At 38.8% G+C, this 13790-nt stretch overlaps 1 protein-coding gene across 1 annotated transcript in view; it reads right to left on the minus strand.

Moving 5' to 3' along the window:
- The window catches only part of cdk19 (cyclin dependent kinase 19), a 69943-nt gene extending 58681 nt beyond the window's left edge, over positions 1 to 11262 (minus strand). Inside the window, exons 1-2 of the mRNA XM_059356489.1 lie at positions 11099 to 11262; positions 5383 to 5458 (exon numbers count right to left, since the gene is read on the minus strand). Coding sequence (XP_059212472.1) covers positions 5383 to 5458; positions 11099 to 11226 — 204 coding nt within the window. The 5' untranslated portion in view covers positions 11227 to 11262. The remainder of the gene's footprint in view (positions 1 to 5382; positions 5459 to 11098) is intronic.
- Between the last annotated feature and the right edge of the window lie 2528 nt (positions 11263 to 13790).

The raw sequence follows: 13790 nt of genomic DNA on the forward strand, positions 1-13790 counted from the left end.
CACACACACACACACTCACACGCACACTCACACACACACACACACCAACAGTACGTGTATATGTGCATTGCACTAGAAAAAAAACATTTTTTGAAAATAAATATACAAATATTTGAAAAAATAGTTTAGAAGCACCTGCTTTCTGATTCCTCACATTATCTGGAGATATTTTTTTAGCTTCAACGTCACAAAAAGGCTCATGAAACCAGTCGAATGCTCACAGAGTCAGTGTTGCATAATGTTGATATGGTTAAAAAAATGGGAACAGGGTTTGTGTCCCACGGGAAAATGGTTTGTTCATCATGTTCTTTACATAAATTACATTACTGAGGTAACTTCTGTGGCTCATGTCAGCCTCGTAACGACTACATTTCCAGCATTAACTTATTAATTTATGTACTTTACTTTCTTTTATAACGTCTAACCAGGAGGTCAGTGGTTTTGTAGCCTAAATTCATGGAAACTGCAGCCTTTTACAACTGCAAACCATACATGAATATATAATGACGTGTGTCCTGGCTGCAGGGAGCAACAAAACGCTCACATGGGTCATTCTGACAAACGCTCATATGTGTCGTTATGGTGGTATTGTCAAACGGTCTATTTTGTTGTTTAGGTTGGAGATCTTGATGAGAGAAAGAGAACAATTAGCATTACTTCATCTGTTTTGCTACTTTTTCTCAAGAAAGAATGAGAAAAACCTTTTAAAAGACTGAAAGTGGAGCTGTCCACTGGTCCATGCTGCTGTGTGAGACCAGTAGGACTAACATTAACCCTTCAGTAGCTGTAGTGTCTCTGACCTTTGACCCTTTTTACTGGTTGGCTGCTGATTCAGGAATTTGTCTTTGCATACTTCAGTCCATGCACTTCAAGTTGAATATACTTTCATTGCTGCCAATCATTTCATTTTTCTGGTTGAAGAGGTTGAATCATTTCCAAAGCCTGCCGTTGTGAAATGTGTTTTTCAGACAATCATTGGTTGACTCTGGGGACTTCACTGAGCCTGAAGAGAAACAGGCTTCAACATGTTTAACCACTGGTTTACTTTGAACTGCGCCACCGCCCAGAACATGCACACACACACTACTGCTGAAGGACGGCTTGAGCAAGAAAACGGTGGCTTACTGCTGGCAGAAAGAGGAACTGTGAATATGTGACAGATTGTTGAATGTGAGAGTGAAATGCTAATGTGCAGCTAGAGGCTAAACTGCAGCGTGTGTGCTCAGAACGACTGAATGTTTGCACAGTGTCGCTGACAGTGTTTGCACCATATGGCCCATAGCCGGCTGCAGGTGAACATGTTCTACTGGAAACCAGAGACTCTTATTACATAACAGCCTGTCAGAGGCCACATTCTTCCTCTGCTGCAGTCAGTGAGACGACTGAGATACTATCCACCCCAACTCAAACCACCAGAAACACTTCTACATGACACATAATGTATAAAAAATACAATACTCACAGTAATGATATACAGTACAGGCCAAAAGTTTGGACACACACCATCTCATTCAATGCGTTTTTCTTTATTTTCATGACTATTTACATTGTAGATTCTCACTGAAGGCATCAAAACTATGAATGAACACATATGGAATTATGTACTTAACAAAAAAAGTGTGAAATAACTGAAAACATGTCTTGTATTTTAGATTCCTCAAAGTAACCACCCTTTGCTTACTAGGATATAAGACATGTTTTCAGTTATTTCACACTTTTTTGTTAAGTACATAATTCCACATGTGTTCATTCATAGTTTTGATGAATTTACAATGTCAATAGTCATGAAAATAAAGGAAACACATTGAATGAGAAGGTGTGTCCAAACTTTTGGCCTGTACTGTATATATTAGAGGTGTGAATCCTTAGAGGCACCACGATATGATTTTATCCTGATACTTGAATCACGATACAATATTATTGCGATTTTAAGCATTGTGCAATTTGATGAGTATCGTGATACAATATATTAGGATTTAACTGTTTATGTGCATTTTGTGTCCACAAAATTAAATTCAATCAAGAATTGTTTTGTTAAATAAGAGACAATTCTCAGTCTATTCATCTCACTTCAGTCTTTTTATTTCTCCACAATGAGAGTCAAACCCAACAAATAATCAGTCCAGTGCAGCATTTTATCAAAACTTTAAGCTTCACTGCTCTCAATTTTTTGGACGAAAAAAAAAAAAAAAAGCCGAACTTTGCTGCTTTTTTTCAACAACTTTCCGACACGACACACATGATGCATATAGCTTCCTGAGATCTTCTAGTTTCATATGATACCAGGATCTCCAGGATATTCTTAAAAAACTGGCAAAAATACTGACAGCCCACCAGAACACTAAATATCGATACCTGGTGGCCATGAATCGATATAATATTGCCACGTAAAATATTGCAATACTATGCTGTATCGACAGCTTCTAATATATATTGTGATATATCATATTTTGTGGTAATTCAATACAAAACAGTCTATACGGCATAAGCCCCTTTTAGACTGCAGTTTAAAGCTGCAAGACGTTAGTCTGTCATTTAAGATAGTATTCCGGCATTCCAAGAGCAGAAGAGGCATCATGTCATGTAACACAGTAGCATGTATGTGAGTCAGTCCATACCACCCAACCTGCAGAAATATGTGTTGATTAACCACCGAACCCGACCTGGACTGAAAGGCGAGGAGGGAGGGACACAGTTCTAGGAAGGAGGACTATTGGCAATGTTGTTAATAACTTACTCTGAAGGCTGTTTTGTCACTTCGGGGGTCAACCTGCCAGCTGTCACACAGCTCAGGATTCTGTTCAGGTACTTTAAACCTGCTTAACACACAGACACGAGGGCTGTTTCCACTAGCAGGTAATAGCCGGACAGTCCTCAGAATGAGGTGGGTCTCACTTTCCGAAACGCCCCTAATCTGAATGCGAGCAGTCCGGAGCCGGCTTTTGTCTGGACTTCTTTAGTCCCTGTAGAAGAGCAGGGTCTTTATTCTCCCCTGAAAACAGCCTGGTTACTGATTGGATAGATCGCTAAGCAGGATGTGACGTAGTACTCTACACCACAACAACACGCGACATTTGTAAAAGCCGGTGAAGCAGTGTTGCCAACTTAGCCACTTTGTTGCTGAATTTAGTGACTTTTCAGACTTAGCGAGTCTGGGTCCCTTAGTGACTATTTTTCAAGAAAGCGATTGGAGACAAATCCAGCGACTCCTTCTTACTCTTCTTAACGAGCCGCTAACGAGCCGGAGGCCGGCTTGTTAAGAAGAGCCGTTAGCGGCAGTTAGCTATGTTAGCTATGTTAGCCATGCTGCTTTCAGCTGCTGACGTTGTGCACAGTTAGCGACGGTGAAAACCAAACGTCACCTCCAGAGTCTCTAAATCCCTCTGGGGGCTAACTGGTAGTGGAGACACGCAGAGTGAGAGGACTTTAGAGAGGGCGTGGCCTGAGACTTTAGAGAGGGCGTGGCCTGAGACTTTAGAGAGGGCGTGGCCTGGTCTGGCTCTAGAAAAAAACACTCCTCATTACTGCAGAACTTGCCTAAAAATCATCATGTTTTTAAGTTTTCTTTAGTATTGAAGTAATCAATAGTTGTCAGTACATCCATGAATATGGATAAACAAATAGAGGCTAAAAATGACTAGATATTAAATATTGACTAGACCATAAATATGCCATGTCGAGTTTTGTAAACCAACAAAGTTCTGTTTCCATTCATAAGTTAAAACACGTCGTTTATATCCTTAAAGCCTGGGAAATGTGCTCTTTATGTATTTAACTCATGCTGATTCAGCCTTAATGTGCTGCATTGATCTGATCAAAGTGACATCAGACCCAGTCAGACTGCTGTCATGACTTTTTTTATCAAAGTGACCCGGCTGCTTAGTCAGACATGAGATCAACATCTCAGTGTTCAGACGGTTTCACCTTTCATCTGACATCAGAGTGCAGAAATAACACTGATTTCATTTCATGGCTTCTTTTTACATTTTAGTAGAGTAATGTTTTATTGACCTGATCAGTTGCTTCCAGTTATTTGGTTTTGTTGAACACTTTTTAAAAAATAAAAACTTTTTTTTCTCTAACCTGTGTCCTTGTGCTTAGTCCATTTGGTCCACCACACTGTCTCTTTGCTTATTTACCTGCTTAATGCTTCATTCAATTACAACGTCTGGATCTACAGTCAGCAGAGCTGAGAGCTTTTAAGATTTATTCATACAGTACTGGCAATTAAACAAATGCAAACAATTAAGAAATAGCAGGTTAATCAGGCAATTAAAGGATATTAATGCAAGCACACCAGTGAGAGTAATCTTTTCCTAGCCTGGATTTTCTTCTCACTACTAAAACGAACATCTTTAAAAGGATTTAAATAGGAGTGGAGAGTGAATTCTCAGTGGATATCTATCTTTACCAACTGAGCTGTAAAGGAATACACTGAGTGATAATTTACCACTCGGCCTATCTGTACGTTTACATGACACTGGAAAAAAATTAATTATTGCCTTAATCTGACTATAACTGGACAACTGAAGTGCATGTAAACGTGTTAATCAGACTGATGTCGGAGTTCCCCGACTTACACATTAGCCGGTCACATTAGTCAGTCACGTTAGCCGGTCACGTCAGTCGGTCACATTAGCCGGTCACATTAGTCAGTCACGTTAGCCGGTCACGTTAGCCGGTCACGTTAGCCGGTCACGTTACTCAGTCACGTTAGCAGGTCACATTAGCCGGTCACATTACTCAGTCACGTTAGCCGGTCACGTTAGCCGGTCACATTAGTCGGTCACATTAGTCGGTCACGTTTGCCGGTCACGTCAGTCGGTCACGTCAGCCGGTCACGTTAGCCGGTCACGTTAGTCGGTCATGTTAGCCGGTCACGTTAGTCGGTCACAGTAGTCGGTCACGTCAGTCGGTCACGTTAGCCGGTCACGTTAGCCGGTCACGTTAGTCGGTCACAGTAGTCGGTCACGTTAGTCGGTCACGTCAGCCGGTCACGTTAGTCGGTCACGTTAGCCGGTCACGTTAGCCCGTACACATTAGCCGGTCACGTTAGCAGGTCACATTAGCCGGTCACGTTAGCCGGTCACATTAGCCGGTCACATTAGCCGGTCACCTTAGTCGGTCACGTTAGCCGGTCACGTTAGCCGGTCACGTTAGCCGGTCACGTTAGCCGGTCGCTGGTCAGTAGTGACGGTACAAAGTGCCGAACTGAGGTCAACCGGAAACGGCGCCATATTAGCCCGTTGAAACGACGCATATCGCCACCCAGTGGTGAGGAGGAGGACACGTTCCCGACAGTTATTAGATTTTCTCAGTTGCATGTAAACTGGGACAAGGACAGAAGTCCCAAGCACAATAATAAAAAGAGTTGATACTTACAGCGATCTCCCTACAGGCAGACATCGATATTCCAGTGCCTTCTATTTGTTTCAGTGCGTACTCCTTCTCATCTTTCCTGCAGAGATGAAAAGAGAACATGGGAGCAATATTACTAAATTGCCCAGATTGTCTCATCAGCAACCTTTACACCATCAACCTGAAGCAGCCTGCTGCTGATCACTGCCTGTATCACTTCATCCTCGATGCTCAGGATTCAGACTACACAGCGGCTTAGCTGCAGCTTTTGGCTAGGATTTATTTTTTTCTTTCTGGCATTGCAGGTTTGCCCTTGTGAATTACATTTGTGCATAAAATGTAGTTAATAGGTGAAAAGTGAGAAGGCAGGGTGGAGCACGTTCAGCAGGCAAATATTGATTATGTGAGATAAGCAGTATGAAATACAACCTGCTGAGAGGAGAAACGATGGGCCAAAGAAAACTATTCCTTTTTAAAATAGTGCTGATTAAAATGTAAACACAATCTGTGTAGTGCTGGGTGATATATCCCTAGAAAAAATATATCGATGTATTAGACCATATCGCATATATCAATATAGTTCGATTTTTTTCTTTCTTTATATATAAATGCTGCGGTTACTAGGGTTTGTCATATTTAGTTATTTTGTAATGTTCGTTATTCTTTTCTCATATAAATATCTTCATTTCAGAATAAGATTGGCCTATTTTATTTCATAGGCTATTTTATGTAAGATTTTTTTTTTATTTAAATGTGCACTTTATGGATCTTAATTTTTTTTTTTTTAAAAAGGAACTTCTGTTGTTATACAGTATTTAAAACTACTTGTGACATGTCATATTTGACTGAACATTTGCTCTCACTATAAAAATATCAGGATATATATCATACACTACCGGTCAAAAGTTTTAGAACACCCCGATTTTTCCAGTTTTTTATTGAAATTCAAGCAGTTCAAGTCAAATGAACAGCTTGAAAGGGTCCAAAGGTAAGTGGTGAACTGCCAGAGGTAAATAAAAAAAGGTAAGCTTAACCAAAACTGGAAAATAATGTACATTTCAGAATTATACAAGTAGGCCTTTTTCAGGGAACAAGAAATGGGTTAACAACTTAACTCTATGGAGTCTTGGGCTATTTTGTCCATTTTTGAATTCTTTTCATGTCTTTGGAAGTCATTTTGTGTCTTTTTTTGGTCATTTTGTGGTTTTTTTTGGTCATTTTGTGTCCTTTTTTTGTCATTTTGTGTCTTTTTTTAGTCCTTTAGTCCAACATAAAATGTGATTGTGAATCTTTTTTTTACTTTCAAAACACTATCATGCTCAATAAAGAATTTTAAATGTTGCAAATGTGCATTCATTTCAGAGTACACTGAGACATTAAACTGCATCATTTTCAATTAATTCTGGAAAAGTTGGTGTGTTCTAAAACTTTTGACTAGTAGTGTATATCGTATATCGATATTCAGCCTAAATTAATTTTAGGATATGTCTTTTGCTCCATATCGCCCAGCCCTAAATCTGAGGACAACATCCAATAACAGCTTCATTCAGCGAGCAGCGAGCTCAGACCAGACCGGTCCCTGTGGTGCTCACATCAAACCCACTCCAGACTAATTTGCTCTGGAGATGGTCCTGGATTAACTGGAGCTCTCAGCCTCACGTCTCTAATACTAATTGAGCTGCACAGATGCTGCACACAGCTCATAGCATTTAATCTTTTGGTCTGCAATCACAATTTCCTTGTATGAATTTCTGTCAGATTCACATAATAAAATGTTTACTCTGCTGTGCAAAAGCAAAGAAGAAAAAGTACATAAACTAGCTCCTTCACATACAGTATTTCTATTTCCATACACTGTAAAAAGTGTTTGTATTGTATGTGTTTCTGATCTTTTACAGTCATGGTTTAGCAGTTTTTCACAGTAAAATCTACAGACATTTTTTACAGTGAAGTTGTACTTGTAATTAATCTGCCAATAGATTTTTCCACTAATTACTCAATTATTTGGTCTTTAAACTTTCAAAAAAATACCCATCATAATGACCTAAAGCCCAAGGAGTCAGATTGACTGTTTCGTCAAATTCAAAAGATGTTTTTGTTTTCAAATAACAGAAACAGATTTCTGGCTGGAGCCAGAGATTGTTTGGCATTGTTACTTGAAAAAAAATGCTTAAACACTTAATTGATTGTCATCATAGTTGCTTTTAATTTTCTCTTCACTGATTAATCAACTAATCAACTTGTTGTTCCAGCTCTTGATCAAAGAAAACAGACAACAGACAGGAGCTAACTGCTGAAGTAATCTTGTACAAAGACAGATAGAAAACAAAATAACTGTTTCCTGTCATCATCATGTGATCAGATCAGATTACTGGCCTAGGGCTGGGCGACATGGACCAGAAGTCACATCCCCATATCATTTGATGATCATTTGTCTTTTTTTGATCATTTTGTGTCTTTTTTTGATCATTTTGTGGTCATTTTGTCTTTTCTGGTCATTTTGTTTCTTTGTTGGGTGATCTGAACTGTGCGTGTGAGATTGTGTTCAGTGAGTGGGGGTCGTGGACAACATGCATGTTAAATTGGGGGTCGCGACTCAAAAAGGTTGAGAACTACTGGTCTAAACGGCCAATCAGATCCTTCTCTCTCAGTGACCCTCTGATGCTGATTCAACATAATGGAGCAGCTGCAGAAAAGATCTCACACACACCACACACAGCCTGTCACAGCTGCCTGGTGACTGTCAGCATGGCTGCTCAGGCCACTGCATGCCACCAGTACCACCAGTGGGCTGGCCACCAGTGGGCTGGCCACCAGTGGGCTGCCCAGTATGCTGCTAACGCCACCACAGCCTCTGAGATGACGTCTCTGTGGTTTCTTTCCCTGCGCTGCCAGCAGCAGAACCCTGTTATATGCTTAACACAACACCAGAGAAGCAGCGCTGCAGAAGTCTGAACGTTTACTTTGGACTCTGGACAGACAATCACTGTTGTTATAGCACAGCCATAGTAGACGTAACACTGACATTTAAAGAGCGGAACTAAGAGTGCAACTAAACATGATGATAGTATCAAAGAAATAAAATGTTTTATTGCCATTGTCGATCTGTTGATGACTATATTATATTGATATTATTGATGATATTATAGTTAACGAAAACTAACGAAATAACGAAAACTAGAATTGAAAAAACATTTTCGTTAACTGAAATAAAAATAAAAACTAGAGTTTTTAAAAAAACGATAACTAACTGAAACTGTATTGTGTGGTTACAAAACTAACTAAAACTAACTGAAATTATAGTGAAAATCCTTAGTTTTAGTTTTTGTCAACTTTTTTCATTCATAATTCAGTGTTTCTATTTGAACATGCAACACATGGTGAATATGTTTACTGAGACTGGGATGTTTACACTAGAACCAAAATACAAAACACCCAGAACTGTAAGAGTTAATAACCTTATTGGGGCTGAGATGGATAAAATGGCAAAATGTATTATGAACTCTTTGAATCTGACACCCAACATATAGCCCATTACAAAAAAATAAAACTAACACTAAAACTAATAAAAACTAAATTAAAACTAAGCATTTTCAAATATAAAAAATAAAACTAGAAAACTCACTCTAAAAACTAACTGAAAAAAAATAAAATTCACAACGAAATTAAAACTAAAACTAATGAAAAATCCAAAACTATTATAACCTTGGCCAGGAGTCAGCAGTCACCTCCACCGTTAAGATCAGGGACTCTCCTTTGAAGATCAATATGTTCACATTTTGGCAGAAGACAGATGGTTTGAGAGGGAAGTTAAGGAAGCCAACCCTCACCAGAGGAGGAGGCTTAAGACACAACACAGAAACCTGGACTCACCCAGTGACTCCAACAACCCGACCACAGCGGGATGATACCGCCTCAATGGCTTCAATGACCCCTAGACTTTAACTTTACCATGACCTGGGCCACTGAGAACCTTCACAGGGAACTTTTTGCGATATCGCTCTAATGTTATAACAAAACTGTATTATTACAATTTTATGACACCAGTGACATTAATTGTGTGTGAATTAATAACATGCTGCCTGTAATAAGGTCTGTTTAGGTATCAAAACCAGTCCAGACTGTGGGATGTGTGCATGGCTACTACACACTTTACTGTTTTTGACCAGCAGCCCCTAAAAATCATTAGACATATTGAACATTATGGAAGAAATCAATGAAAGCTGTCCTGTCCTCCTGGTAGGTCACGGTGAAACATCATGTTTTTCACTATTAAACATACTTCGCCAATAAAATGAAACTCAACTGTCGAGCATTATATGGGGAGCATGTTATGTGTTCTATGTTCCCCGGGTTCTATGTTCTATGTTCTGCTCTCCGTATGAGACTGGGGAACACAGGAACCTTTTTCCCGCTTTTCCTAAAAAGGGTGTTCCCCGGTCTGTTACTTTTTCCACCATTACTGCACAATTCCATGGCAGATAGCCCTAATCCTAATAATAATAATAATAATAATAATAATAACCCTAACTCTAACCCCAAGGCCAACAAAATAACTGCAAAGTAACCAGAAAGTAGCTGCTGTGATAATGTAAGTTTAGTTTAGTGCTGCTGGAGCTCAGGTGGACCATGAGACGGGAGGCCTGCTGGCTGCTGAGAGTCTACCTGAAGATTGATAGACTGCAATGGATTGATAGGACCCTTTTTCAGAAAAAGGGTCCTATGCTCACCAGTATGCATTGCTACAGGGGAACATGGGACCCTTTTTGAGAAAAACGGGGAACATATGACCTCGGAAACATAGGTCCCGGGGAACACAGGTCCCGTGGAACATGGGACCCTTTTTTAGAAAAACGGGGAACATATGACCTCGAAAACATAGGTCCCGTGGAACATAGGTCCCGGGGAACATAGGTCCCGGGGAACACAGGTCCCAGGGAACATACTGTAGGTCCCGTGGAACATAGGTCCTGGGGAACATACTGTAGGTCCCGTGGAACACAGGTCCCAGGGAACATACTGTAGGTCCCGTGGAACATAGGTCCCGGGGAACATACTGTAGGTCCCGTGGAACATAGGTCCCGGGGAACATACTGTAGGTCCCGGGGAACACAGGTCCCGGGGAACATAGGTCCCGGGGAACATACTGTAGGTCCCGGGGAACATAGGGATGACCCTCATTATATGCAACCAGGTATATGTTAACTGTACTGTAGCAACAAACTAGTGCCACTGATGGCTCAGTAGAATAGAAATGTGAAATATTCCTGCTGCTAGTGTATGCACCAGCTTGACAGCAGCAGTGAAATCAAATATAAGAGCAGACTGATGACGTTTAAGCGGGAGTCTAACAAAGTTTGGCGGTCCTCAGGATCAGCTGGGGGAGTAGCCTGGCCACCAAAACACGCTGCATGACGACACGAGAGCATGTAAACAGATAGAAGACAAGCAGCGTCCAGCTGTCTGCAGCTGCTAAAGACCGACCTTAATAAACAAGATGCACCGCTGCTTTATGTTGTTTAGGGGGGAGGGGGGCAGGAGGGGGGACGGGGGGGGGGGGGGGGGGGTGAGTGAGTGTGTGAGTGCGTTACATGAAAACAAAAACACAGAGAGAGACCCTGGTTATCGGGTTATCGCTTCATATCTACCGCCCCGTTAACACGCAGCACGGAGTGTGTGTGTGTAAATGCACCGTGCATCAGTTTGCTGCTGATAAAAACACCGTTCTCGGTTCTCTTACCCGTCTTTGCGCTTAGCTTTATAAACGTGCCCGTAGGTGCCTCGACCCACTTTGCAACCTTCATATTCGAACAGATCTTCTACTCTCTCTCTCTCCGCCGCCAGCTTTGTTTTGAAGTCGTAATCCATTTTAACCCATAAATACGTCTTAATTTACAATAAAATAAAATATTAATTATTACATGCATTAATTAAATAATCTGGTCGTTTTATTCCCCCACCATTTCCTTGTTTGGGATTTTGGTCTGCTCCGCTTAATGTTCACTGGCTCGTTGACGTTTCTAATTGGCGCGCTAGGCTCGCTGGGAAATGTAGTTCTTCTGCGCAGGCGCCGCGGTTCGCCAGCTCGTGAGCAGAGAAACAGGAAACTACAACCCGCGTTTCTCTCTGCGGTTTGTTGCTCTGTGCGTACTCATGAACGCTCATCACCAGCGGGTAGTGGACAAACAGGCTCATAATACATAAAGTACACACTTTATAGTTTTATACACATTAAGACATTCACAACAGGAATACCAATCATTTTTAATGTATTATTATGTAATTATTATTATTATTAGATAGATAGATAGATAGATAGATAGATAGATAGATAGATAGATAGATAGATAGATAGATAGATAGATAATAATAATAATAATAATGAAATAATATATAATAATAATAATAATAAGAAGAAGGACAGTATAATAATAATAGTATTATATAGTAGTATATCACAGTATATAGTAATAATAGTAATGGCAGCAAAAGCATATGCATATAATAATAATAGTAGTAGTAGTAGTAGTAGTAATAATAATAATAGCAATGTGTCGTGTATTTAGCCTGTTGGGTGTGCATACATACATAACATAATATATAATATGTTTATCATTATTATTATTGTTGTTGTTGTTGTTGTTGTTGTTATTATCATAATCATCACCGTCGTCATCATGCATTTCCGAAGCAGGATCTTTATTTTTTTTTCATTTGGTTGCTAAATATTTATTTTTTAAATATACAATACTTGGCAATGTGCAATAATTTGTCCTTCAATGTGCAATATATTTATTTTATATTATATTTATGAACACTGCATAGCATCATATCTGCTTCTGGCTGTACACCTCACCTCCCTTTCCTGCCTGTGTTTACTTTATATCATATATATTTTTCTTTACATTTACTTGCCTATGTATGTTTATGTTTATATTGTATATTTTTATATTTTATATGTATTTATTTATTGTCGCACTGCTTTTTGGAGTCAGCTTTCAAATCTCATTGTACATGCATATAGTGACAACAAAGGCATTCTATTCTATTCTAAATTAGTTGCAATGTCACTATATAATGCTAATAAAATGCACATCACACTAATTCTGCAATCAGCTCAATTGATTTATAACAGATTTATCACAGGCCAACATGTAGCAATGTTATTTTCAATTAATAACTCACAGTCAACATTGTATATTTGTTTATGTCAGCATGGAGTACAAAGAATAAATAAATGCATTACGATCATGCAAGGGTACATAGCAGTAACTTAATATTTTAAATATATAATTCATATGTACACAAGCACAACACAATGTCAGAGAAACACTTAGTTTACATAGCCATTAGCCTGATATAGCATATTGGAGATCTAAAATGTAGTCATGTGACTAATTGGTAAATAGTCCCATGTTTTCAAATCGGGACTTCATCACTTACTGTCATATATTACTGTCGTATATATACTGTCATATATATATATATATTACATTTCACTAAATATTTCTTGAATTATGTTACAGTATGTGTACATTTGTTATTATCAATTATTTTGATACATTCAAGGTAGTTTCAAAAACAGGAAAGAAAGGTCGACCTTTGGAAAATTTGGCTTTATGTGTGTGGAATTTCTCCATTACAATAATCAAATTAATTAAGTGTTGAATTTTCCTATCTTTATTGCTATAATATAAAAGTATATCTATGGCTTTCAAATTAATTTGTAGGTTGGAATGTGAGGTGATGACATGAAAATGATTCAACAAAAAGATGTCTGATTGTTTCCACTTCAGCATTACAAAATACACAATTAACATCAATACTGACACATTTTCACAGACATTTGTTAGTGGTATAAATAAATAATAATAATAATAAATGTTATGTGGGTCAATGACGTGATCTAATCCATTGTCAGTTGGTGTAACCAGTATTTTTTTTTTTGCATAAAAATCTGATATCTATATACAGGAAAACAAAAGTGAACGAAAATGAGAGAAAAAATACAGTCCATGCTATGTAACAAATGTAACATAATCTGTCAAAACTTTAGAAAACAATGGTTGTTTTAGGAATATGTTCTGCTCAATATTGACGAAATGTGTAAATGTAGAAATACTCAGAAATATGTTATTTTAAATGAAGTAATTATATGTATCAGTCCACTTAAATACATTGTAGGTGGAAAAAGTTTAATATTCTTTTTTTTTTAATTGTTAAATAATTATTTATATTATAATAATCATATTTGACACCTTGCCAACCCTTATTTGTCAGTGAAACATGTATAATCTTATATTGAAGTGTGAAATGTTTGCTGCGTGGAGGCTGTTAGAAACATCACGTCACGTGAGGAAACCCCTGATTCTTCAATGATTGATCGAGCCGCCAACCAATCAGATCTCACCAGGCAGACCCGAGCACCTGAT

Source organism: Centropristis striata, chromosome 18, assembly GCF_030273125.1.
Source record: "Centropristis striata isolate RG_2023a ecotype Rhode Island chromosome 18, C.striata_1.0, whole genome shotgun sequence".
Classification (NCBI taxonomy): domain Eukaryota; kingdom Metazoa; phylum Chordata; class Actinopteri; order Perciformes; family Serranidae; genus Centropristis; species Centropristis striata.